This window comes from Mobula birostris, chromosome 12, assembly GCF_030028105.1.
Source record: "Mobula birostris isolate sMobBir1 chromosome 12, sMobBir1.hap1, whole genome shotgun sequence".
NCBI lineage: Eukaryota > Metazoa > Chordata > Chondrichthyes > Myliobatiformes > Myliobatidae > Mobula > Mobula birostris.
In genome coordinates, this window is record NC_092381.1 from 19,235,438 (window position 1) to 19,263,386 (window position 27,949).

Consider the following 27,949-nt stretch of genomic DNA (forward strand, 5'->3'; position numbering starts at 1 on the left):
GAGGAATTGTCAGATGAGAGTAAAAAGACTGATAGTTTATCCTCTCGAGTTTGGAGGTGTGAGATGTGGCCTCATTAAAATATCTTGAGGCACCTGACAGGATAGAGTGAAGGATAATGATCCTTTGGCTGGGATGGCCTAGAATCGCGGGTCACTGTTGTCACGTGAATTAAGTTACCAGAGAGGAGTACTGGTAGGTATGAAGCCGTTCCTTTATTTGACAAAATCAGACAGAGCAGGCATCATATTGAGACCCCATCTTGGGCCGAAGGGCCTGTATTGTGCTGTAGGTTTACTATGTTTCTATTTTATATGCTAAAGCAGGGGTCCCCAACCTTTTTTGCACTGCGGACCGGTTTAATATTGACAATATTCTTGCGGACCGGCCAACCGGGGGGTGGGGGGTGTTCAAGTAGGGTTAAACTCACCTCAACATGTCTTTTGCAGTTAGGGTTGCCAACTTTCTCACTCCCAAATAAGGAACAAAAGTAGCAGTCAAATCCTGACAAATGGTCCCGGCCCAAAACGTCGAATGTACCTCTTCCTATAGACGCTGCCTGGCCTGCTGTGTTCACCAGCGGTTTTTGTGTGTGTTGACGAGACACTTCTGCTTACCCCGAGAAAGACTACCATGACCACGAAGCCTTGTGCGGGTACCTTTGTACGCATGCGTGACGTGTGCATGCACGTACATGCTGGGTTTTTTTTTCCACAAATTGGTTTTGGCCTAATCTTTCTGACTATACTGTACATACATGATTTCTACTTTATATAGGCTGTGTATTTATCATATTTTTTTCCTGCTTTTACTATATGTTACAGTTATTTTTGGTTTTATGTGTGATTTGGTAGGTTATTTTTTGGGTCTGGGAACACTCAAAAATTTTTCCCATATAAATTAATGGTAATTGCTTCTTCGCTTTACGCCATTTCGGCACGAGAGGTTTCATAGGAACGCTCTACCTTAGCGGGGGAAATATGGGGCAAGGGTGGTCCCGTATGGGACAAACTAATTTAGCCCAATATACAAGATGTCCCGGCTAATACGGGACAGTTGGCAACCCTCTGTTCAAGTTCAACAGTGCGTGACAGGGAATGAGGAAAGGTGCAGCTGACTCATATCGTTTTCTCACGGCCCGGTAGGGCATGCTTTGCGGCCTGGTACTGGTCCGCGGTCCGGTGGTTGGGGACTGCTGTGCTAAAGATCAAAGGACAATTCCATTTTTATAATGCTTCCTTTGAACTACATACCACCCTCACTACAGACACCCAAAAAATGAATTTAATCAGCATTGTCTGGTCTTCCAGTGAACTGTGGATCACAGTCTTAGGAATCCATTGTTCAGAGCTGCATTTTAGATTTAATCCACAATTCATATTCAAACCCGAAGACCGGCGGCTAAAGTCAGTTGCTGAAGTTATTTGCTATATGCACTGAGAATTTTTTTTCCCTGAACCTTTGACACTCTCTAATTAAAGAGTGGGGGGAGGCGGGTGAAGTTACTGCATGTATCCAAAACAAAATCAGCTAATTTTTTAGATATTAAGGAAATAGAGGGAGATGGTGATAATTTGACACCACATTATAGAACATTGATTATTCATGGAACAGTATAGCCAAGGAACAAACCCTTTGGCCAATTAAATTCTACTGAACTAATTAAGCCAATGACACCTAAATCCTTCTGCCAGCACGTAGTGCATTGAATGGAGGGATATGAACAATCTAAGAGCCTCTAAAGTGCCTATATCGTATCTGCCTCGGTCATCAGCCCTGGCAATGCATTCCAGGCACCAACCACACTCAACCCCCCCCCCCCAACTCTTTGTATTCTTCCCCCACCCCATCTTTATAAACTTCTATGGGGTGTTCCCTCAGCTGTGAGCTTGTTAAATAGTAGTACCGGTGTGTGGGGCCAAATGGCCTGTTGCTTTAAACATTCGTATGCTCCTGGGTGCTGTAAAAGTGCTGCTGGTCTGAATGGTGTTTGCTATCCTCTATGGAACAGGCTTGATATTCCCACCTGTCCAAATGACTGTCCTGATATCTTCACTTTGGCCCTGAAAGATGACTAAGGAATCAAGCTAATTTATCCCCCATGACGACCAGTCTGCCAGGTGTCATTTTAATTGTAACAAGTTCCGGTGCCTGAGTCGCACCAAGTGCCAGGCAGAGATGCCTTACACTTGATCCAAATCAAGCAAAGAGAATTTCAAGCCACCTGACTCTCGATGACTTCAAGCTGATAGGAAATCCAATGCGTTAGTCGTCATAAGTTCATGCAGCTGCCCATTTGAGTTCGGCTTTTTTTAATTCTCACCCGGAGCTTGGCCTTAGAAACAGACTTTATTTTTGACCAGCCAGTACTTTCAATATCAGCATTATTTTTTTTGCCCATTGTGTCTAGCACAGAGGAGGCCTGGGGCAGGTCAGCCACGATTGTGTGGAGTGGTGGGGCAGTCTTGAGTGGTCAGGTGTGTTCTGCATTCACAGCCCCGGAGTGAGGTCAGTAACTGTTCGATAAGATGGTGTTGCATCCACTCTGACAAATTGTGGTTCCTGTCCCAAGACCCTGCTAAAGTGTATAATGCAACTGTGTGCTGTGGTGGATGCATGCAGGCTTTTCTCCTTTCAGGCTGGGTGAGACTGATGAGAACTAGAGGTCATAGTTTAAGGGTGAAAGCTGAGATACTCGAGGGAAATCTGAGGAGGAAACTTCCTCCTCTAGTTGAGCAGCCAGCAGAAGTGTAAGTGCAGACTCAGTTGTGACATTTTAGAGAAGTTTGGATAGGTACCTGGATGGGAGAGGTTTGGGGGGGATATGGTCCAGGTGCGGGTCAATGGGACGAGGCAAAAGATCAGGTTGGCATGGACTAGATGATAGTTTTAGTAAGCTATGATTCTAAAAGGTTAGGTTATCCCATTATGATATGTCTTGAATTCGCCATTGCAGTGGAAGAAAGCTTGGATGCTACTCTGTTGTTGGATCACTTTGTTGTTTAAAACTTTTTAGCCGAGAAATTACTTCGCAAAATCAAAAAAAAATCTCAAAAATTTGCTTAAATGTAACATACTACAACAATGCATTCCTTGGGGAAATTCATCTTCCCGCTTTTTGATTGCCCATTTCCACTACCCTTTCTACCCCACCCCCACTCTCCCCCGAGTGAAATTCCCCTAAAGGACATCAGCAATGGGTAATTACATAAAATTTGGTCTCCAGCTTGATTTAGATTCATTTTATTTATCATATGTACATTGAAGCATACTGCAAAATGTGTCATTTTGTGTTAACAACCAACACAACGTAAGGATGTGCTGGGGGTGCAGCCCACAAGTGTCGCCCCACATTCCCACAAAGCATAGCATGCGCACCATGTTCGCAAAACACAAGGAGCAACCACAGGAAAACGAGCCCCATTCCTCCCTCCCATATATAGTCCTCCAATCCTAGGGCAGGAAGTCTCTGGCCTCCAGTCTCCAGTGGACTCATGGATTGACAGATGCGAGGCTTCAACTTCCCCAGTAGACCCGCAGGCTCAGAGATCCAGTACTTGGGCCTTGACTTCTGATTGACCTTTGATCTTTGGGCCTCTGTCTTCCAATTCCTGTGTACAGCCTCGTGTGTTATTTATTTATTTACTTAGATGCACAGCATGGCAACAGGTCCTTTCAGCCCAACGAGCCCACACCATCCAGTTACACTCGTGACCAATTAACCTACAATCCCATACGTCTTTGGAGTGTGGGTGACAGCTGGGACACCCGGAGGAAACTCACCCGGTTACAGGGAGAATGAACAAACTCCTTACAGACAGCAGCGGGAATTGAGCTCAGGTCACTGGCACTATAAAATGGCAATGCTAACTGCAACTCTACCTTGCTGTATGTGTACCTGATCAAGAATCTCGTAGCCTTATGGTATAAATGCAATCATTAGCATTTTGCAGCAACAGCAGAGTTCAAGATGACAACAGACATGTGGTAATATAATATACATATCTTACGTGTGCAGATTAAAGACATAACATAATACTACTGTAAATATATGGAATTCAAGCCCCTACTTGCTGCCTGTTTCCTTGCCCAAAGAAGACTCCTACCTGCTGCTTTTGATCTCAGCACCATCTCACTGTCTGCTGCCCACTGCAAGAGAGCTCAGAAAACTATAAGACACAGGAGCAGAATTAAGCCATTCACCCCTTAAGTCTGCTCTGCCACTTAATAATGACTGACTTTTTTCCCCCCACTCCCCACACTGTTCTGTCTTCTCCCCATAACTTTTGACAATCATGAACCTATTAACCTCCTCTTTAAATATACCCAATGAGTTGACCTCCATGCTGTCTGTGGCAATGGATTCCTCAGATTCATCACCACCTGGCTAAAGAAATTCTTCATTTTTGTTATAAGGGGATGTCTTTGAATTCTGAGGCAGTGTCCTCTACTCCTAGACTCCCCCTCTATAGGTAAAATCCCCTCCATATCCACTCTATTTCAGCCTTTTAATATACAGCGTTTCAGCAAGGTTCCCTCTCATTTTTCTAAACTCTAGCAAGTACATGCACAGAGTCATCAAATATCCCTCATAAGTTATCACTTTCATTCCTGGTATCATTCTCATAAACCTCCTTTGGTACCTCTCCAATTTCAGCGCATCTTTTCTTATGTATGGGTCTGAAAATTGCTCGGAATACTCTAAATATGGCCTGACTAATATTTTATAAAGCCTTAGCCTTACAGCATTGCTTTTGTATTCTAGTCCCCTTGAAATGAGTGCTAACATTGCTTTCGCCTTCCATTCTACTGATTCAACCTGGCAGTTAACCTTTAGGGAATCCTGCACTAGGAATCCCAAATCCCTTTGCATATCTAATTTTTGAATTTGAATAATGATGGGGATATGCCTGGTTTGCATGCTTCCACAAATGTAGGCATTCATCAACTGCGCTGTGTTAGGCCTTGCACAGAGATCCTTGGTAATTTTCTTCCAGGTCTACTTGGCTGTAAACCTGTAAAGAAAGAATGTCCACTCTTCACTGGCTTGCCACGATCCCTCTGACTCTGTGGGAACAATGCCTCACCTCAGCACTGAACAGACTCAGTGGCTGTGGCCTGCAGTCATCGGACTCCTGGACTGACTCCATGGCTGTGGCCTGCAGCCACCCGGCTCCTGGACCGACTCCACTCGCCTCCAGGCGGACCTGGCTCCATGTCTGTGGACTCGCTCTCAGGGACTCTGCGGTTTGTCTTCCCTGTGTTATTTGTTTACTTTTTATTGTTTGAGCAAATTGTCCTTTTTCACAAATTGGTCTTTGTTGTGTGGATTTTTTAATTGGTTCTATTGAATTTCTCTGCTTTGTGGCTGCCTGCAGGGAGACAAACCTCAAGGCTGTACACAGTACTCATACTTGGATAATAAGTGTATTTTGAACTTCATTATTCTCATTGCAAGATCCATTTATTAACTAATAACAGTTTGGGAAGTTGAACTTGAAGGCAGGGTACAGAGTCAACGGCATCTTTATCAAAAATGTGAATTCAAATTTCATGTCCTCCTTTAAGGAGAACAATAGCAGCTGCTGTGGAAGGGAAGCCATAATTAACAATGCAGTAGATCCACTCTGCCTCCTCACCAGGACTTGGCATTCTTCATAAACTCTGATGCCCAAAACTGAATGACGCATTTCACCAAGGACGTAGCCAGAGATAAGAATAACTTGCTTACTGTTTGTTAGTATTGTTACTAACCATCCTGATTGTTAGTATTCCTAACATCTCATTTGCATGTTATTTACCTTGCCTCTACTATTGGTTATTTTAGCACAAATGCCCACTCCCACTCCATCTTCCTCTTCTTGCACCCAATTTTGAAATGATACCTTTTAATTTGTACTCCCTTTCTTCATCATCCTTCCAAATTGTAAAATTTCACACCTCTCTGTATTAAGTCCTGTCTGACATGTGACTCTCCACTTAGATCATAAGAGATAGGAGCAGAATTAGGATATTCACCCATTGAGTCCCTCTGCAACTCCATCATAGCTGATTTATTATCCCTCTCAATCCCATTCACCTGCCTTCTCCCCATAATCTTTGCCATCCTTACTAGTTAAGAAGCTATCAATCTCCACTTTAAATATACCCAATGACTTTCCTTCCATCTGCGGCAATAAATTCCAGAGATTCACCACCCTCTGACTAAAGAAATTACTCTTCATTTCAGTTCTAAAAGGACATTATTCTGAGGCTATGTCCTTTGGTCCTAGATCCTTTCCCTATTGGAAACATCCTCTCTATCTAGACCTTTCAATATCCAATAGATTTCATTGAGATCCCTCTATCATTCTAAACTCCACAGAGTACAGGCCCAGAGCCATGAAACACACCTTTCATTCATGGGATAATTATTGTAAATTTCCTCTGAATCCTCTCTAATGCCAGTGCATTCTTTCTTAGATAAGGGGACCAAAACTGCTCACGATACTCCAAGTGTGGTCTAACCAATGCCTTACAAAACGTCAGCATCAGATCCTTGCTTTTATATTCTCGTCCTCTTGGAAATTTCTGCATCTACTTGATGTCAGTTCCTATTACTTAGTACTTTTCCAATGAAGTGTCATCTGAAACTTTGAAATGCCCTCTCCTCGTTATTTCAAAAGCTAAAGTGATCTGGTGTTCATCTCTTGAGCATGCTGTTTGCTGCTTCTAGCAAAGCTCCCTAGATTTTGGAGAGGTTCCAGAGGAAGACTGGAAATGTAATGCCACTATTCTAGAGCAGAGACCAAAAGCAGGAAACCACAGAGCATGTAGCCAAACTGGTGTCAATGGCTAAAATGCTGCAATCCATGATTAATGAGATAATCGCAGGATGTTTGGAATGTTGTAACAAAGCCTTGCAGTGTCATCGTGATTTAATGGAAGAGCAATCTTGTTTGACCATAAGACCAAGTCAGCCATTCGGCCCATCGAGTCTGCTCCACCATCTTATCATGAGCTGATCCATTCTCCCATTTAGTCCCACTCCCCCGCCTTATCACCATGCAATTATATTTTATAAATCTCTGGTTAGGTCACATCTGGAGTATTGCATACAGTTGTGGTCGCCCCCACTATCAGAAAGAAGTTGAGGCTTTGGAGAGGATGCAGAGGAGGTTTACGAGGATGCTGCCTGGTTTAGAGGACATGTGCTATCACATGAGGCTGGGTAAACTTGGGCTGTTTTCTCTGGAGTGTTGGAGGCAGAGGGGAGATCTGATAGAGGTTTACACGATTCTGAGAGGCATAGATAGAGTGAACAGAGAGCATCTGTTTCCTAGGGTTGAAATGTCTAATACCAGAGGGCATGCTTAGAAGATGAGAGAGGATAGGTTCAAGGGGGATGTGAGGGGTAAGCTTTTTACTCAGAGAGTCGTGGATGCCTGAAATACGCTGCCTGGTATGATTGTAGAGGTAAATACATTGGAGACTTTTAAGAGACGTTTGGCTAGACACATGCATGTAACAAAGGTGGAGGGATATGCACATGGTGTAGGTAGGAGGGATTAGTGTTCTGGTGTTTTTTTAATTTTGCTTTTTAGCTGGATTTGCACAACATTTTGGGTCCAATGGCCTGTTTCTGTGCTGTATTCTTCTGTGTTCTGTGTTCCCTGGAACTTTTTGAGGATGTAAAGTAATGTAGTTGTGTTTCCAAAAGATGTTCAATATCATCAAACATAGAAGGTTACTCCACAGGATTAAAAAATGAGAGTAGGATATTAAATCGCGTGGTAGCGTAGAGGTTAGCATAATGTTACTACAACACCAGCAACCTAGGTTCAATTCCACCTCTGTCTGTAAGGAGTTTGTACATTCACATCCTGCCTGTGATGCCCCATTAAAAGGAGTTCGAGGTTTAGGGAGAGAAGTCCGTGGTTAGAAAGTTAGTTGATATATTCTGAAAATCTAGCAGACCTTGATAGAACATAGAATAAAACAGCGTAGTACAGGCCTTTCAGCCCATCATGTTGTGCCAACCACGTAGCCCTCTATTCTTTCCAAAAACTTCTAGAAATGATGTGTATGCTGGATTAAGATTACGCAGTTGGAGATGGGAGTGAGGTTTTATTGGATTGGAAGCTAAAGTAAAACAAAAAGCACAAGCAAGAAGAGTGAACAAGATTGAACTCTGAGGTTTGGGCAAATTCAAGATCAAGAAAAGTGAGACGCTGACTCAGAGTCTGTTCGATAAAAATATTCTGTCAGTATATTCACATGCCTGTGTAGCTCCTGGGTCCCAGTAAAACTACTGGACCAGGAATGCTTCTTCCAACTTTGCACTTCCCCTGTTTGTTTCTAGCCACTAGTCACTCCTTTTCATCAGAGCTGTCATTATAACACTAGCCCATTAACAGCATATTTCCTTTGATCTCAAACTTTCTAATCCTCCTGCTGTTGAGTCTATCCACTGGTTTGGCATTTCCAACAATCAAGATCTGCATTGTACAGGCAATCCTAAAATCCCCAATGCATTGAAATGATAATCAACAATAGCCTGATGTTGGTCAAGAACTATACTATAATCCAGGGGTTCCCAACCTGGGGAACATGGTATAAAAACATTGGGAATCCCTGCGGTAAAGCATATGCCTCATATTCCAGTAAAATATAAGAGCTGAAGATCTCACTTTTTTTTATATAAGTGAGATGCCTTTAACATTTGAAGGCTTCCCTTAAAAGTAAGGAAGATTCTATAAAAGCAAATAATTCAATTAAATTTTAATGACAATAACAACTAAAAGATCATTCACCGAAAAACAGATGCATTATCAGAGTAGACTGTCATCATTAAATTTGCTAGTAAAAGGTCATCAGCACTAAAATATTTTCTCTGTTTCTCTCTCCTAAGGAGCTACCTGATCTGCTGAGTATTCTAGTGTCCTCCTGTTTTATGTCAGTTACATAGAATAGAACGAATAGGTCCAGGCCTGTTCAGTTCATGATGTCTGCGCCAAGCATGACACCTAATTAAACTAAACCTTTCTGCCTGCAGATGATCCACTTCCCACCATTCTCTGGTTATTCATCTGCTCATTTGAAAATCTCTTGAACATGACTATTGTATCTGCTTCCATTGTTCCTGTGCTGTACTGTTCCACAAGAGGATACATCTTCAAGAAAAGGAACTGGACATTTTAAATGAAAGTATTTAAAAAATTGTCATATTTCAGAGAGTGGATTATCACTGCCCCAGAGAGCTGTGGAAGCTGGCTCATCAGAAGTACTCAAAGTGGTTGTGTCTGGAGGTAGACAATTCACATGAATCGTTGGCAAAGATTCTTTGAAAGAAAAAATGTAATCTGATTTTTCCTCTCCATAGGTACTGCCCAACCTGCTGAGTCCTTCCAGCATCTTGTGTATATTGCTCAAGATTTCCAGCATCTGCAGAATCCCTTCTGTTAAAAATTAAATGGATATATGTGGCTAAGCTCCATACAAAAGACCGAAGAGGTATATCATAAGATATAGGAGCAGAATTAGTCTGCTCTGCCATTTCATCATGGCTGATTGAATTTTCCTCTCGGCTCCAATCCTCCTGCCTTCTCATATCCCATCATGTCCTGGCCAATCAAGGATCTATCAACCTCTGCCTTAACTGTACATGAAGACTTGGCCTCCACAGCTACCTGTGGCAAACAGTTCCACAGATTCAACTCTCTGGCTTAAGAAATTCCTCCTCATCTCCATTCTAAAAGAATGCCCCTCCATTCTGAGGCTGTGTCCTCTGGTCTTAGACTCCCACCATATCCACTCCATCAAGGCCTTTCACTATTTACTTGTTTTCAATGAGGTTACCCCTTATTCCCCTGAATTCTAGCGAATAAGGCCCAGAGCCATCAAACACTCTTCGTGTGACAAGCAATTCAATCCTGGAATCATTTTTGTGAACCTCCCTTGAACCCTCTGCAGTTTCAGCACATCCTTTCTAAGATAAGCAGCCCAAACATGCTCACAATACTCCAAGTGAGGCCTCACCAGTGCTGTATAAAGTTTCAACATTATATCCTTGTTTTTATATTCTAGACCTCTTGAAACGAATGCTAACATTGCATTTGACTTCCTCACCACAGACTCAACCTGCAAATGATCCTTTAGACAATCCTGCGCAAGGGCTCCCAAGTCCTTTTGCACCTTGGCTTTTTGTATTTTCTCTCCATTTAGGAAATAGTCAGCCCTTTCATTTCTTCTACCAAAGTGCATGACCATACACTTCTCAACAACTGTCTTCCATCTGCCATGTCTTTGCCCATTCTCCTAATCTGTCTTGTGCTTCTGTAGCCTCTGTACTTCCTGAAAACTACCAGTCCTCCATCTTTCATATATTCTGCAAACTTTGCAACAAAGTCATCAATTCCATTATCCAAATCATCGCCATACAACATAAAAAGAATCGTTCCCAGCACAGACCCCTGTGGAACACCATTAGTCACCAGCAGCCAGTCAGAAAAGGCTCCCTTTATTCCCACTCTTTGCCTCCTGCCAATCAGCTTCTGCTTTATCCATACTAGAATCTTTCCTGTAACCCCATGGGCTTGTAGCTTGTTAAGCAGCCTTATGTGTGGCACCTTGTCAAAGGCCTTCTGAAAATCCAAGTACACAACATCAACCAATTCTCCTTTGTCTATCCTGCTTGTTGTTACTTCTTCAAAGAATTTCAACAGTTTGTCAGGCAAAATTTTTCCTTGAGGAAACCATGCTGACTACAGCCTATTTTATCACATTCCTCCAAGTACCCTGAGACTTCATCATTAATAATGACTCCAACATCTTCCCAACCACTGAAGTCAGACTAACTGGCCTATAGTTTCCTTTCTTCTGCCTCTCTCCCTTCGTAAAGAGTGGAGTGACAATTGCAATTTACCAGTCTTCCAGAAACTTTCCAGAATCTAGTGATTCTTGAAAGATCATTACTAGTGCCTCCACAATCTCTTCAGCCACCTCCTTCAGAACTTTGCGGTGTGCACCATCTGGTCCAGGTGACTTGTGTACCATCAGACCTTTCAGTTTCCCAAGAACCTTCTCTCTAGTAATGGTAACTTCACACACTTCATGCTTCCTGACGCCTGGAACTTCCACTATACTGCTAATGTGTTCCACAGTGAAGATTGGTTGAAAATACTTATTCAGTTCATCTGCTGTTTCATTGTTCCCTATTACTACCTCCCTAACATCATTTTCCAGCAGTCTGATATTCACTCTAGGCTCTTTATTACACTTTGTGTATCTGAAGAAACTTTAGGTATCCTCTTTAATATTATTGGCTAGCTTACTTTTGTATTCCATCTTTACCTCCTTAATGACTTTTTAGTTGCCTTCTGTTGGTTTTTAAAAGCTTCCCATTTCTCTAACTTTGCACTAATTTTTGCTCTATTATATACCTTCTCTTTGGCTTTTATGTTGACTTTGACTTCTCTTGTTAGCTATGGTTGTTTCACCTTTCCTTGAGAATACTGCTTCCTCTTTGGGATGTATAAATCCTGTGCCTTCCAAATTGCTTCCAGAAATTCCAGCCATTGCTGCTCTACTAGTGCTCCTTTCCAGTCCATTCTAGCTCTCTTATAGCTCTGTAATTCCCTTTACTCCACTGTAATACTAATACATCAAACTTTAGCTTCTCCTTCTCAAATTTCAGGGTGAATTTGATCATATTATGATCACTTGCCCCTGGGTTCTTTTGCCTTGAGCTTTCTAAATCAAATCTGGTTCATCGGACAGCATCCAATCTGGAATAGCTGAATCTGGAATGGGCTCGACCACGAGCTGCTCTAAAAAGCCATTCTGTCACATTGCTGCATTGCACGAAAGTGATTCTAAAATAGGTCTACTTATCTCTCATTTTAAACATGGAATATGCCATTCAAATTAAAGTTACGGAACAGCATCAGCAAAGGTTCACCGAAGAATTGCAGTCTCTTTTTAGATGGCAATTCCGTTGATTTGCCAGATAGAGTTCTTCTCTGGAGGGAAGACGTGACAAGTTTTCAGAGGTGCCCATGGGAACAAGGACTGATAATCACAGAATTAAAACAGAAGACACTGGAAACCCAGGCAGCTCAGGCAACAATCTGATGGAGAATGAACAGGCAGAAATGGGGAGTTATATGGGAAGGAAGGATTAGATTGATTTTGGTATAACATGGAAAGCCTCTTCAGCCCAACTAGTACAGCCTGACCACAATATCCTCCATCCTAGTCCCAGTTGCTGGCACTTTCATTACACTCGAAGCTCTTCCCCTCCATGCTTCTTAAATATTGCAATTGTACCTGTCTTGCTACTCTCTATGTAAAGAAGTTAACTCTCAGGTCTCCCTCAAGTCTCTCACCTCTTCTCTTGTATCTGTGCCCTCTTGTTTTGGACTCCCTGCCCCTGGGAGAAGGCAATGACTGTCCAACATACATACCCCTTATTTTGTAAACAACTTTTAGTCCACCAGTCATACTTCTGTACTCCAAAGAATAAAGCTGCCCATGGCCAGCCTCTCCCTATAATTCAGACCCTCTAGTCCAGGGAGTATCGTTGTTAATCTCTTCTGCATCCTCTCTAGCTTGACAGGGTGACCAAGTTTTCACCAGTGATTTGCATAACTCTCTACTGCCCGTTACGGCGCTGGTAATTAATGCAGCAATGAAGGTCCTCCATCTTTGTTGTTCAGAGTTTCCTCTCAGTTTTCACTACTGTCACTCATGTAGTTCAGGGTGAAAACTCAGGAGTACTGCCGTGCGCAGACGTGGAAAGACTCTTCATTGCTGTTCAGTGGCAGTTTTGTTTTACCAGTCAGGATTGTTAGCTGAACCCCTGAACCTGGAATACCAGTGGACCACTCTTGGTCTGCCCTCTGCCCTTTGACCTGTTTGGCATGTGTGATCTTTCCAAGAGCCAAAGCATGAAGCCCTGACTCCAGCCAACACAGCTCTCTGGGTCACTGAGGCACGCCAGCCTCCAAACCACGACAAGGGTTTCTCCGAAACTTGCTGCCCTAACTGATGAAGGCCTGCATGTTAAATGACTTCCTCACCACCCTATCTAATTACGGGGCTGCTCTCCGGGAACTGTGCATTGCATTCCCAGCTCCCGCTGTTCCATAACATTCATCAGACCAATATACATCACCTTATACTTACCTAAGTTGAAATTCATTAAACTTCCAGATCAGCCATCTTGTCAAGGCCTTACTATTTATTATTTCCTCTCTATGGAACTAATACGTCAAGCAGAAAAAACACATAAACTCCCAGAATCTTTTTCAACAGCGATTGTAATAGTATTGCCAAAAAAAGACAGAGACCCTGTGAAACCAACATCATACAGGCCTATTTCTCTATTGAATAAGGATTATAAAATAATAGCAAAAATTTTATCGAATAGATTATCTAAATATTTACCAAAATTAATACATATGGATCAAACAGGATTTATTAAAAATAGACAATTGGCAGATAATGTAACCCGGCTACTCAGTATAATTCATTTGGCACAAAAAAGGGACGAGAAGAGTATAGTAGTAGCCTTGGATCAGAAAAAGCATTTGATAGATTAGAATGGGATTTTTTATTTAAAGTATTAGAAAAATATAGGTTAGGAACATCTTTTATAAATTGGATTAAAACTTTAAATTCTAACCCTAAAGCTAAAGTAGTGACAAACTCTCAAATTTCAACACCATTCCAGTTAAAAAGGTCAACTAGACAAGGTTGTCCATTATCACCTGCTTTATTTGTACTGGCGATAGAGCCATTAGCAGAACTAATCAGAATTGATCCAGATATTATGGGTTTTAGAGTTAATCAGGAGGAATATAAAATTAATCTTTTTGCCGATGATGTTTTGATTTACTTAACAAACCCACAACATTCGTTACATAAATTATCTTCTAGATTGGATGAATATGGGAAGGTATCAGGTTATAAAATAAATTGGGATAAAAGTGAAATTTTACCTCTTACTAAAGGAGACTATAGTCAATGTCGATTAGTAACCCAATTTAGAGGGCCGGTAAATGGTATAAAGTATTTAGTTATAAGACTTGATAATGATGTAAAGAATTTATATAAATTTAATTATTTACCACTATTGAAAAAAATTCAAGAAGCTTTTGACAAATGGATGATACTACCAATAACATTAGTAGGTAGATTCAATGTTGTAAAAATGAATACATTTCCTAGATTACAGTATTTGTTTCAAACATTACCAATACAATTACCACAGAAATTTTTTCAAGAGTTAAATAAATGTGTGAGAAAATTTCTTTGGAAAGGTAAAATGTCAAGAATATCATTGGAAAAATTGACATGTAAATTTGGGTTAGGAGGGTTACAACTTGCAAACTTTAAAAATTATTATAAAGCAAATCAACTTAGATTTATTGCATCTTTCTTCGATGATCGAAAACCAGCATGGATTAAAATAGAATTAGACAAGATAGGAGAAAATAGACCTGAAGATTTTATATATAAATGGGAATCTAAATGGATACGGGAAAAGAAAGAATCTCCTATATTAACACATTTGATTGATCTATGGAATAAGATAAATGTTGATAATGAAATACAGAAATCTCTATTAGCAAGGAGACCTTTGTTCCAAAACAGACTTATTCCTTTTACAATGGACAATCAACTTTTATATAATTGGTACCAAAAAGGGATTAAATTTATAGGAGATTGTTATGAACGAGGTATATTGATGTCATTTGAACAACTAAAGGATAAATATAAAATATCAAATAATACTTTCTTTTGTTACCTTCAACTAAGGGCTTACTTAAAAGGTAAGCTGGGTCAAACAATGTTTTTGCCAAAACCTAGTGAAATTGAAACTTTAATTCAAAAAGGGAAAATTAAAAAATTTATTTCTTGTATGTATAATTTGATTCAAGAACAGACAATTAAACAAGGAATCCATAAGTCAAAGCAAAAATGGGAAACAGATCTGAATATTAATATTGAGGAAACAAATTGGTCAAGACTCTGTCTTGACAGTATAACAAATACAATAAATGTTCGACTTAGATTAGTACAATATAATTTTTTACACCAATTATATATTACACCACAAAAAATAAAAAGATTAAATTCAAATCTATCCGATAAATGCTTTCGGTGTAATCAAGAAATTGGTACTTTTTTACATTCTACTTGGTCTTGTTTTAAAATTCAACTCTTTTGGATAAATTTAAGAGTCTTATTGGAACCAATTACTGGAACTCAACTTCCACATAACCCTGTATTATTTCTATTAGGTGATATTGAAGGGATAAAGCCGAAACTTAAATTGAATAAATATCAGAAAGAATTTATAAAAATGGCATTGGCAGTAGCTAAGAAGACTATAGCAGTTACTTGGAAATCTGATTCGTATTTAAGTATGGATCGTTGGAATAATGAAATGGCTAGTTCTATTCCACTTGAAAAAATTACTTATAATTTAAGAGATAAATATGTAACATTTTTGAATATTTGGCGCCCTTATTTACAAAAGATAGGATGGCATATTTAAGTCCTCCGATAAAGATCTTGGTCCCTTGGGGAAAGTAACAAATAATTATACCAAATTTATTTTGAATCCCATGGAGCATGTGGGAACCTTCCAATACCCAGGCGGTTCTTCCTTTTTTTCTCTCTTCTTTCTTTTTAGGTAGGACTATATATGGGGGGGGAGGGTTAAGGGGAGGGGGAGGGTAGATTTTATCTTTTCATGTATTCTTTTCGAAAACTCAATAAAAATTATATTATTAAAAAAAAAGGCCTTACTAAAGTCCAAGCAAACGCAGTGCTGGATTGAACTGAACACTCCTGTACTGTTTCGATCACTTTGTGGTTTGATGTTTTATATTCTGTGCTTTTCACTCGCTTTTTGCCATTTACGCGATTTGTTTTTTTTTTGGGTGAGTAAGGAATTTAATGTCTTTCTTTGAAGGGGTTCCATGGTTGCTTTGTTTCGAGGTTGTCTGTGAGAAGACAAATCTGTGGGTTGTATACTGCATACATACTTTGATAATAAATGTACTTTGAATCTTTGAATCGAACATGCCTTCAGCATACATACGATGCCCTAGCTTGATCTATCTCCTTAGTTACCTCCCTAAAAAGATCAAAAGATTTGTCAGTTATGACTCCCCACAAAACCATGTTGTCTACTCCTGATCAGGCTTTGACTATGGAAATGATGGTCGGTCTCGTCCCTCAGAATTCCCTCCAGTAACTCCCCTACAACAGAAGTCAGGCTCACCAGCCTGTGATTCTTTGGCTTGTTCTCACTACCCTTCCTGAGCAATGCAAGTTCACCACAACTTCAGTCTCAGTAGAACTATAAAATGTTGAAGGAGACCATTTGGCCAGCATCATATATGCTGGCTAATTCATCCAACTATCTGGATAGCCCTATTTCCAGTTTATGGTCCATAGCTTTGTCTTTATGGCCTTTAAAATAGTTTTCCATGTATAGGGGCAGCAAACTTCAGACTCCTCACTGGTATTTTCCACCTCCTGCAAATTCCTTTCTCCCACATTTTTGCTGATTTATGAAATTGTTCTGTAACATACCATATACTGCTCATCCACTAGACCTGCAGTGACTTGTTAATCATAAATATGAGAATCTGAGCAGGAGCAACTTGTGTATATTGATATTGTTGCCTACCCTCTTCAAACGAAGTACTGGTTACAAAGTTAAATACAGCATGAATCTGTTGTAAATTTAACTATTTTAACTATTTAACTATTCTCCTCAGATTATAGACCTGGCATCAGCGCCAGACTTCGAGACGAAAGGTCCGGAGTTCGAATCCAGCCGGCTCCCCCGCATGCTTTCCATCCGTGCTGGGTTACCAGCTGGTGATCTCTTTGGAAACTCACCCGGCAGAGGGCAATGGCAAACCACTGCTGTAACTTGCCTCGTACGCAGTTCCACCACTACGTCAGAGAGGCGTGGGGGGAAATCGTCCGCTAACCGGAAAACTCCAGATGCGAAGTACCTTTCCTTTCCTCAGATTATCTCAAACTGAAGAATTTAGATTATTGATATAATACTTTCCCACGTGGATTTGGATTTGAATTTGGATCTAATCTAAGCTGGAAGGCCTAGCTGAGTGGACACTGAGAAGACATTCCAATAGTGCACTACTAATATCCGTCAGTGGATTGTACTTTTCCTGAAAATCCAAGTTGCATTTATTATCAAGTGCACAAGTACAGGGCATGAATGGATACGGGGAGAAGGCAGAAGACTGGGGCTGAGAGAGAACATGGTCAGCCATGATGAAGTGATGGAGCAGACCCGATGAGCCAAATGGCCTAATTCTGCTCCATTCCTCTTATGAACTTGTGTATGCACAAGTGCAATGAAAAACTTACTTGCAGCATCAGATTAGCAGCATTCGTAAAATAAACATAAATTGAACCAATTTTGCAAGAAGGAGCACAATTAGAACAAAAAAGAAAATATTTGATGTAAATAACTGACAGGAATGAATCGTGAGGTAGATGGACTACTTCCTATAAAGTAGTTGATTTCATTCGATTTCTTGCAGTGACTCAAGGATTAAAACTGTCTTTTCTCGGAACTTGTACTACATGCAAGTTGAATGTCAGTTTAGTCCTTTCTGTATGGTTTCTGCTTTCAGACATATGGCAGTTCAAACCGTTTCTCTTCATTCAAGATTATTGAAGTACTGACAGAAAGTTAGCACCAGGGCTGCCCTAAATATTCTCATCTTGATTGGCTTAGATTCCAAAATCAGAAATGGCTGTGACTGTATTAATCCTCCCATTTTCTTCAGACTTGAAGGGTAGCAATGGTCACCCACACAGGCTCCAGCTATACCTGGCTTTTTGTTAACTACCCTTATCAGTCCGTGTTCCAAGCCTTCTCTGGTAATGCTCCCAACTCTTCCCACAACTCCATCGGTTCTGCTTCATGTACCCACGCTGAATGGATCAAATTCTTCAACTTTGCCTCCAACTTCCACCCTGCCCTTAAATTCATTTGGTCCGTTTCTGTCACCACGCTCCCTTTTCTCGATCTCTCTGCCTCCTTCTGACATCTTTTATAAACCTACTGATCCCCTCAGTGATCTTGACTATACCTCTTCCCACCCTGTCTCCTGTGGAGAGAAAAAAAGTCCTCTTCCCTTTCCTCAGTTCCTTTGTCTCTGCTGCATCGATTCCAGGGTACAGCTCTTCTTTCCAAGATATTAGAGATGTCTTCCTCCTTCAAAGAATAGGGTTACCCTTTATCCACCACTGATGCTGCCCTCACCTGCATCTCCTCCATTTCCCGAGCATCTGCACTCACCCCATCTTTCCACCAGTGATAGTTCCTCTTCTCTTTACAAACATTCACTTTATTATCAAAGTACATCTGCAGAATACAACTCTGAGACTTGTCTTCTCCAGATAGCCATAAAATACAGAAAACCATAGAAGTAGTTGAAAGAAAGACTTCAATCCCCCCCCACCCAAAAATAAAATGAAACAAAAACTCTCAGACCCTAACCCTCCCTTGCTCCTGCAAATTGGTAACAGAAAGAATTGGGAAGAACACAAAAAAAGACACAGAACTGAAAGAGGCCAATATGAACTACAGTCCAATCCATAAATCTCAGAATTTTAATAACATTTCTGAGTGCATTGGGACCCAGCAGCCTCTCTGAGGGCAGTGACGGGAGCCAATGATCTCCTCGTCCTCCGCAACTTCCACAATCTCCAAAGGGATCCTACCATGAAACATATCTTTACCTCCAACCTGCCCCCTACCGCTTTCTACAGAGATTGCTCCCTTCATGATTCCCTTGTCCAATCATCCCTCCCCATTAATCTCTGTCGCAGCACGTATCCCTCCAAGCAGCCAAAATGCTACACCTGCTCCCTCAGATCCATTCATGGCCCCAAACAATACTTTCAGGTGAGGCAACACTTCAGCTGTAAATCTGCTGGGGTTGTTTATTGTGTCCAGTGCTTCTGATGTGGCCTCCTCTACATCGGTGAAACCCATTGAAAATCGGGGGTGTGCTGTGTCAAGCATCTCCACTCCATCCACCAAAAGTAGAATTTCACAGTGGCCAAACATTTTAATTCCCATTTCCGTTCCAACATGTCTGTCCACGGCCTCCTCTTGTGCTACACGAAGGCCACCTTCAGGGTGAAGGAGCAACACCTTATATTGTGTCCGACATAATGGAATGAATTTTTCCTTCCCCTCTCCCACCCCTCTTCTATTCCCCACTCTGGACTCTTCTCACTTACCTACCACGTCCCCCCCTCCTTCCCTTTCTCCTATAGTCCACTCGCATCACCTATCAGATTCCTTCCTCCCCAGCCCTTTACCTTTCCTACCCACCTGGCTTCACCTATTACCTTCTCCCTAGCTTCCTTCCCCTTCCTTTCCAGCCCTTACGAAGGGTCTCAGCCCCAAAACATCAACCGTTTACTCACTTTCATAGATGCTGCCTGACCTGGTGAGTTCCTCATGCATTTTGTGTGTGTTGCTTTTGGATCTCCAGCATCTGTAGAACTTCTTGAGTTTATTATGTAATTGCTATGGAAACTAATTGTTATTATAAATTTGTTTTCTCCAACTATTTGTCACAAAATAGAATCTTCCTAAATTCCATGCAAGTTTCCTTGCCTCTCTACATAGTGGGGCTTTGGGGAGAAATGCTAGTCTACCCGTTCATTATTCTGATGAAAAGCTAACTATCTGAAGCATTACGTACTTCTACTTTTTCCACAGATGCTGCCTGACCTACTGGATATTACAAGCATTTCTGCTTTTTATATATAAAATTTGACAGTCGTAATTGTAATATAACCAGTTTACTACTTTCTGAAATATTGGCAGAGTTTGCTCTCGCTGAGCTCTTTCTGGATTGCAGTTTCTTGTGTGTCAGTGGCCTTCCAGATCCCTAACATCAATGTGTCCTCTCAGTTGTGCCCATGTGTGTGTGCACACATCTTTTGCTACTAACACACAAAGAAATTTAAGCTGCACAGAAAAGATTGTCACCCTCTACCCTGTTGGCATGTTAAGTATATTTCACGATTGTACACAATCACATTTCCTGATGCAGATGGTGTTGACAATGTGGATATGGAAGAATTTCATCACCAATTTACTATAAGAGAATTTGGTCACCGATTTATTCTGAGAGACTATACCCTGTTATCAAACAAATAAAAACACAGACATGGTATACGATTAACCCTTTAATAGGTGATCACAGAGTACCATTTCAAGACTCTACTAATGTCAAGTTACATCTTAAATTTATACAGTAAATCTTGGGCAATAGTGAACAGCTAAACAATCCTGTTCAGTGATTTCAAAAAGCACTTGTTAGGTATCAGCCAGTCTACTAATGTTTCCGCACGGTACACAAAATTGGAACTGCATATCCACATTCACTCCCCCTATTAGCCAGATAGACTCGGACAAAGGTTAGCAATAGCTCATTATTAGCATGAGACGGGCAGACTGTAAATCACTTTGCTTCTCATACAAAGGTCAGCAATAACTAATTATCGGTGTAACTTATTATTAGCTACCGCGAGCAAGACAGAGTCTGTGTCTTATTGCTGTCACCCTCATGAACCAAGTCTTGGGCAATACTTAACTAGTCGAGCTTAGCAACAAAATTTAATTTTCTTCCACAGTGGAGTTTGCGATGATTTACCTGCAGATTTTAGAACTGGCTTATTTATACTGCTCTTATTGAAGAAATCATTCAGTGGGCAAAAATATTGCACAGCACAAGATTTTTGGGCACATGAGTTATTACAAATTGGAGGAAAGATTGCCTAATGCCTTGCCTTTTGTAAATGGAACCATTTTATAAATAGCACTACTGTCCACATTCTCAGCAGAGATCTGTGAGAATTGGTAACCACATTGGATCACATATGGAGTGGATCTTGAGATCCCTAGAACTCACTGCGCCACTCAGTACAGCCCCACCTGATCCAATTTGTCCAATTCCCCATCTGTACTCCATATCTTTTTATTGAGTTAAAAATATATCTATTAAAAAAAATAAAGAGCTGCGATAGAGTGGATGTTGGGAGGATGTTTCCAATAGGGGGGAGTCTATGACCAGAGGGCACAGCCTCAGAATACAAGGATGCCCTTTAGAACAGAAATGAGGATTTTCTTTTAGCCGGAAGGTGGTAAATCTGTGGAATTCATTGCCACAGGTGGCTGTAGAGGCTAAGTCATTGGGTATATTTAAAGTGGATGCTAATGGGTTCTTGGTTAGCAAGAGTATCAAGAGTTAAGGGGAGAAGACTGGAGAATGGATTCAAAGGGTTAAAAAATCAGCCCTCATGGAAAGGCAGAGCAGACTCGATGGGCCGAATGACCCTAAGAATGCACCAATGCCTTATGGTTTATTTTATCTTTAAATGTATTGAGTGATTCCAGTCACTGGTGTAGGGCATTTCAAACATTCAGAAACTGAGGAAATATTTCCTCATCTGCCTCTTAAATTGGCAACCTTTGAAGTATAGTCCCCTAGTTTTGAGAATCCTGCAAAGGCTGACATTTTCTCAGCTTCTGCTGAGTCGAGCTCTGTCTTCCCCTGCTCCCGCGGAATTTTACGTTTCATTAAGATCATCTCTCATTCCTCTGATCTACAGTGCATATACCTTCTGCCTTGCTTCTGAATGATACAAATATTCTGTGAACTGTGAGGATGGAATAGGCTGACTTTCAGAAATAACTTCCACTTGCTCCATTTGTAATTACCTTTCTTCTATTTTACAGGAATGTTTACCCTCACAGAAGTTGCATCCCTCAATGATATCCAGGCAACTTATCGAATCCTGAAGCCATGGTGGGATGTGTTCATGGACTACTTAGCCATCGTAATGCTGATGGTTGCTATTTTTGCAGGCACCATGCAGCTAACCAAAGATCAAGTTGTATGTCTTCCTTATTTCTCCCAGTGTCCAAAAGATGGAAGTCCAACAACACCACCTCCGAATTCCAATGTCGGGAACACCATCTCTCCGAGTACCTCCTTTCCATCTACGACACCTGCAGGCTCCACCTCAAAGTCTCCCCTAAACTCCGGCCGGCCAACTAACCTGGAGTACCAGCAATATATCTTCATCAATCAGATGTGCTATCACGAGGCCTTGCCTTGGTATTCTAAGTATTTCCCCTACCTTGCACTGATTCATACACTCATCCTCATGGTCAGCAGCAACTTCTGGTTCAAGTACCCCAAAACCAGTTCAAAGATCGAACATTTTGTTTCTATACTAGGAAAGTGCTTCGAGTCTCCTTGGACTACTAAAGCGCTCTCCGAAACAGCGTGTGAGGACTCAGAGGAGAACAAGCAACTCTTTAAGACCTCGGTTGCAAAGCATTTGTCAACCGGCAGTGAAGAAGAAAGCCTCAGTTCCAGTACACCCACGATATCAAGAATTGGACCCAAATTTTCAACAGAGAAGCCTGTCATTGAGGTCCCCAGCATGACTATTTTGGACAAGAAAGATGGGGAGCAGGCCAAAGCCCTTTTTGAGAAAGTTCGTAAGTTCCGTGCCCATGTGGAAGACAGTGATTTGATATATAAACTCTATGTGGTCCAGACAGTCATAAAGACAGTGAAATTAATGTTTATTTTGTGCTATACACTTACTTTTGTGACTTCTATAAGCTTTGACCATGTCTGTAAACCAGGAATAGAGCATTTGACTGGATATACATGTTTTTTCTGTACGCACAACATGGCTTTTATGCTACGGAAATTACTAATTAGTTACATTACACTAATATGTGTTTATGGACTAGTTTGCCTTTATACTTTGTTTTGGCTGTTCAGGCGGCCTTTAAAGGAATATTCATTTGAAAAAGTCCGTGAAGAAAGTAGCTTTAGTGATATTCCAGATGTTAAAAATGACTTTGCCTTTCTACTGCACATGGTCGATCAGTACGACCAACTTTATTCCAAGCGGTTTGGGGTTTTCCTGTCGGAAGTGAGCGAGAACAAGTTGCGCGAGCTCAGTCTGAACCACGAATGGACCTATGAGAAACTCAAGCAACATGTCTCCCGCAACCCTCAGGAGAAACAGGAGCTCCACCTCTTCATGTTGTCGGGGGTGCCTGACGCCGTGTTCGACGTGACCGAGCTGGAGGTACTGAAGTTGGAGCTGATCCCTGAAGCCAAGATTCCTGCCAAGATTTCCCAGATGGTCAACCTTCTAGAGCTGCACCTTTACCACTGCCCTGCTAAAGTGGAGCAGACAGCCTTCAGTTTCCTCCGGGACCACCTTAGGTATCTGCACATTAAGTTCACCGACGTGGCAGAGATTCCCACCTGGGTCTACCTGCTTAAAAACCTACGTGAACTCCACCTGGTTGGTAACCTAAACTCGGAAAACAACAAGATGATAGCCCTGGAGTCACTGAGGGAGCTGAAGCACCTTAAGATCTTGCACTTGAAGAGTAATCTGACCAAAGTCCCTTCAAATATCACTGACGTTGCTCCCCACCTCACTGCACTGCTGGTTCACAATGATGGGACCAAGCTCTTAGTATTGAACAGCTTGAAGAAGATGATCAATCTCACCGAGCTGGAGCTGCAAAACTGCGAGCTAGAACGCATTCCTCACGCCATCTTCAGTCTGTCCAACCTACAGGAACTTGACTTGAAGTCCAACAACATTCGCACCATTGAAGAGGTGATCAGCTTCCAGCACCTGAAGCGTCTGACCTGCCTGAAGCTATGGCACAATAAAATCATCACCATCCCGTCCTCCATCAGCCTCGTGAAAAACCTGGAGCTGCTTTACCTTTCCCACAACAAACTGGAGTCACTGCCAGCGGCTCTCTTCACGCTGCAGAAGCTCCGGATGCTGGACATAAGCCACAACTCCATCACCATCATTCCGGCCGAGATCGCCTCCCTCCAGAACTTGCAGCAGTTCGCAATGACGGGGAACCGAGTGGAATTCTTGCCAAAGCAGCTTTTTAAGTGTACAAAGTTGAGGGCCTTGAATGTGGGGCAAAACTGTATCACTTCCATTTCGGACAAGATCTGTCAGCTCGTGCAGTTAACTCAGCTGGAGGTGAAGGGAAACTGCCTCGACAGGCTTCCGGCAGAGTTAGTCCACTGTCGTCTTCTGAAGAAAAGCGGGCTGGTTGTCGAGGATCACCTCTTTGATACACTGCCACCTGAAGTCAAGGAACTCATCAATCAAGACTTCAATTCAAACTCAACTTTTGGCGCAGGAATATAAAGTATTGAGCAAAGCATATATCGCAGCTTTGGAACTGAATGTTTGCTTGCTTGTTAACTTGAAAAACAAAATGTATTAAATAGAACAAGGTACTTAAACAAGGCAACTAGATAACAATGATAGTTTTATTCCCTGAAAAAGCTCTGAAATCATTGTAATCAATTGTAACCAATTAATTAACTGTTGGTCGCTGGTTGTCTTATACAAGTCTGTCAACGACTGAATATTTGTTCATGTAACTTGGTTAAATGAATTTAATTTTAATTTATTCTCAGCATTTGGAGGGGCAGTTTCTGTTGAAGAGTAGATGAATTGTTCTCACTGTGCCCTCTCCAAATGATGGACCTCTGGGGTAGAGGCAGCCAATATGGGATCTCTGCAAGTGCAGTGCCAGTGTATTTCAGGTTCCTGACGTTTACCTCCCTTCAGGCACCTTGAATGCTCTTTTAATAGCACAGTTCTGATCAGAAGGTTGCTCTGTCAGGTATTAACCCACAAATATGTGTCTGTGCTACCACAATACCTGTCTTTATTTTGTACTTATGGAGGGGGAGTGCCAGGCTCCGAGCAGTGTGCATAGATTGTACAGACTCTAACTTCTAGCACCAATTTCAATTCTTTCTAAATAAAAGACTACAAACCTACCTCGAAGTAATTAGTCTCTTGAGCTGCTGGGACTTGCATTAAAGAAGGAAGTGGGGGAGGGAGGGGATTACAGTTGCAGCGAGAGGGACTTTTATAATATGTTTGTTTATGGAGTGTAACTTTCCCTTTGCTTTCTACTCTCAATTGGCAAATAATCCCTTCTCCAGTCATTTCGGGAGTCGACTTTTCACAAGCGAAAACCTTGGCTGAAGCACGACACAGTCCTTCCATGCATCCCAAGGAAGTCACACATTATACCAGTCTCATTCCCAACCACAGGCAGTAGGTGACCTGGGGAAAGGGCTCAAAGCTGAAGTAAATTTATTACCGAAGTATGTATAGATCACCATATATAACTCTGAGATTCATTTTCTTGTAGACATACTTAGCAAATACATAGAATAGTATCTATAACAGGATCAATGAAAAGTGCAGAAAACAACAAACTGTGCAAATGCAAATATAAACAAATAGCAATAAATAATGAGAACAAGCGATAATGAGTCCTTAAAGTTAGATCATTGGTTGAGGCATCATTTCAATGGATGGGCAAGTGAGTGTAGTTACCCTTTTTGTTGAGGGCCGAGGTGGAAGCAAGAATATTGACTGCTTTCCCTTTCCGTATTCAGCTCATAATCTACCTGTACCCATGTTTTAAAATCCTGGATATAGATAATGCTAGGGGGAGTCTAGGACCAGAGAGCGCAACCTCAGAATAGAAGCATGTCCCTTTAGAACAGAAATGAGGAGGAATTTTGTTAGCCAGAGGTACTGAATCTGAGGAATTCATTGCCACAGATAGCTGCGAAGACCAAGTCATTGGGTATATTTAAAGTGGAGGTTGATGGGTATTTAATTTTTAAGATTGTCAAAGGTTATGGGGAGAAGGCAGGAGAATTGGCTGCAATCGAATGGCGGAGCAACCTCGATGGGCTGAATGGCCTAGTTCTGCTAATATGTCTTGTGGTTTATTGTGTCACAAGGGTTGACTCCTTATTTATTGCTCAACTCTGGTAATGATGGTGATAAATCAGCCATGATTGAATACTGGAACAGAATCAAAGAGCCAAATGTCCTGCCTGATTCTGCTGCTATGTCTTATGGACTATAACCATTGGGTAGTTGACAATGTGCTGCCTCCTTAAACAGTTGTAGTTGTTCTGGTAAAGATACTCCCACAGTACTGTAGACAGAGAGTCCCATAATTTAGGGTTAAGAACAATGAAGAAAATTGACATATTTCTGAGACTGCGAGGAGAACCTGAGCATTCTGACAGTGAGCAGTATCCACTAACCTTTTCCTAGATGAGTGGATATCATTGGGTAAGGCAGGGGTTCCCCAACCTGGTGTCCCCAGACCCTTGGGTTAATGGTTAGGGTACATAGCATAAAAAAGGTTGGAAACTCCTAGTTCAAGGGATGCTCTCTAAATGTTTTGCTCTGGGATGTGTCTTGGCAGTCCTCCAGGACTATCAATAGTTGCATCTGTCCTATAACAAAGACCTGAAATTGTACCATGTTATTTCCCTAAGTAAACATCTCTCCTGGCTAGGACAAGATATTTTATGTGGGGTGATTGATAAGTTCGTGCCCTAAGGTAGACGGAGTCAATTTTAGAAAACCTAGCACATTTATTTTTCAACATAGTCCCCTCCTACATTTACACACTTAGTCCAGCGGTTGTGGAGCATACGGATCTTGGACCTCCAGAAAGTGTCCACAGCAGGGGTGATTGATAAGTTCATGGCCTAAGGTAGAAGGAGGTGAGTTATACAGCAGTTCAACGCTTTGAGTGATTATGCAGAAGGTTTGAAGTTAATAACTCATCATCTCCTACCTTAGGCCACGAACTTATCAATCACCCTCATAAGTTGGCATGCGACCCATTAAATTTAGAGGCACTGGTATTTGCCCAAAATACATTTGAATCCGGAAATATCAATACCTAATAGATAGCCTAACCTGAGTTGTCTGTTTATTCAATGAAAAATACTCTTCAGAGGAAGATCCCAAATAACAACAAAACTGAGAGTCGTAGTTCACATCTTCTTGAGAAAAAGAACATGATATGAGTATGTCATCATCATCCGAGTGGAGTGGTTCATGTGCTTAAGGGTGACCTCACCATACCTCTGCTTCTTTGAGTCAATCACCACTCAAAATTTATGGAAGCCTACTACAGTGACTCTATGGGCAATGTGCAAGAAGTCTCCAGTAAAGAGTTGATTGTGTCAAGACAAGGATGTAGAGATGCAAGAGTCACTTGGAGCTGTACATACCCCAGATCCTCCTGCAATACTTCAGAGCTGTGGTGTACAAAGAGACAGTATTTACAGTATACAGCCTCTTAGCAGTTTGACAGTTTACAGCCTGTTTCATGTCTTCAGGGTGTCCCAAAATGCTTCACAGCCAACGAATGTGTTTTATAATGCACACACGTCACTGGCAGTTGAAAAGTTCACTGCAAGGATTCTTAAGGCAACGAGCATGATGCAATCCTTAAATAGATTATATCAGTGCTGTTGAATGAGGGGGAAAAGTCTCTAGTGTAAAATAAAAATAAAGCAACTAGTGTGTCAGCTTCTACAGAAATGAATTGTAGTACTCAAAACGTGCCCCGCTATCAGAACTGGTCATGTGATTCTACCAATTTGCCCTTTTCTTTTTCAAACATTCACAGTTATCTGGATACGCCCCAAACTTCTCTGTAGGCAATCACTTGCACACAGCTGCAAGGCCAGAAGACATTAAACTGCCGGTGTAACACACAAAATGCTGGAGGAACTCAGCAGGTCAGGCAGCATCTAAGCAAAAGAGTAAACAGTTAATGTTTCAGGCCTGGACACTTGATGAAAGGTCTGGGCCTGAAACATCAACCGTTTACTCTTTCCCACAGGTGCCGTATGACCTGCTGAGTTCCTCCAGCATTCTGTGTGCATGTTGCTTTGGGTCTCCAGCATCTGTGGATTTTCTCATTTTTGTGAAACTCCAAGTGTGCTGTAATTAAGAAAACTTGAATCTTGAAAA

At 41.5% G+C, this 27,949-nt stretch overlaps 1 protein-coding gene across 7 annotated transcripts in view; it reads left to right on the forward strand.

Moving 5' to 3' along the window:
* The window catches only part of LOC140205767 (volume-regulated anion channel subunit LRRC8D-like), a 128,875-nt gene extending 101,149 nt beyond the window's left edge, over positions 1–27,726 (forward strand). The window contains exons 3-5 of one of the 7 annotated variants that reach the window (XM_072273400.1): positions 4,996–5,245; positions 16,774–17,289; positions 21,798–27,726. In XM_072273400.1, the coding sequence (XP_072129501.1) occupies positions 17,244–17,289; positions 21,798–24,277 (2,526 nt within the window). In that variant the 5' untranslated portion in view covers positions 4,996–5,245; positions 16,774–17,243 and the 3' untranslated portion in view covers positions 24,278–27,726. Of the gene's footprint in view, positions 1–4,995; positions 5,246–9,359; positions 9,491–16,773; positions 17,521–17,561; positions 19,498–21,797 lie in introns of those variants that run through there. The other 6 variants (XM_072273401.1, XM_072273403.1, XM_072273399.1 and 3 more) reach the window with 6 other exon arrangements.
* The last annotated feature ends 223 nt before the right edge of the window (positions 27,727–27,949 follow it).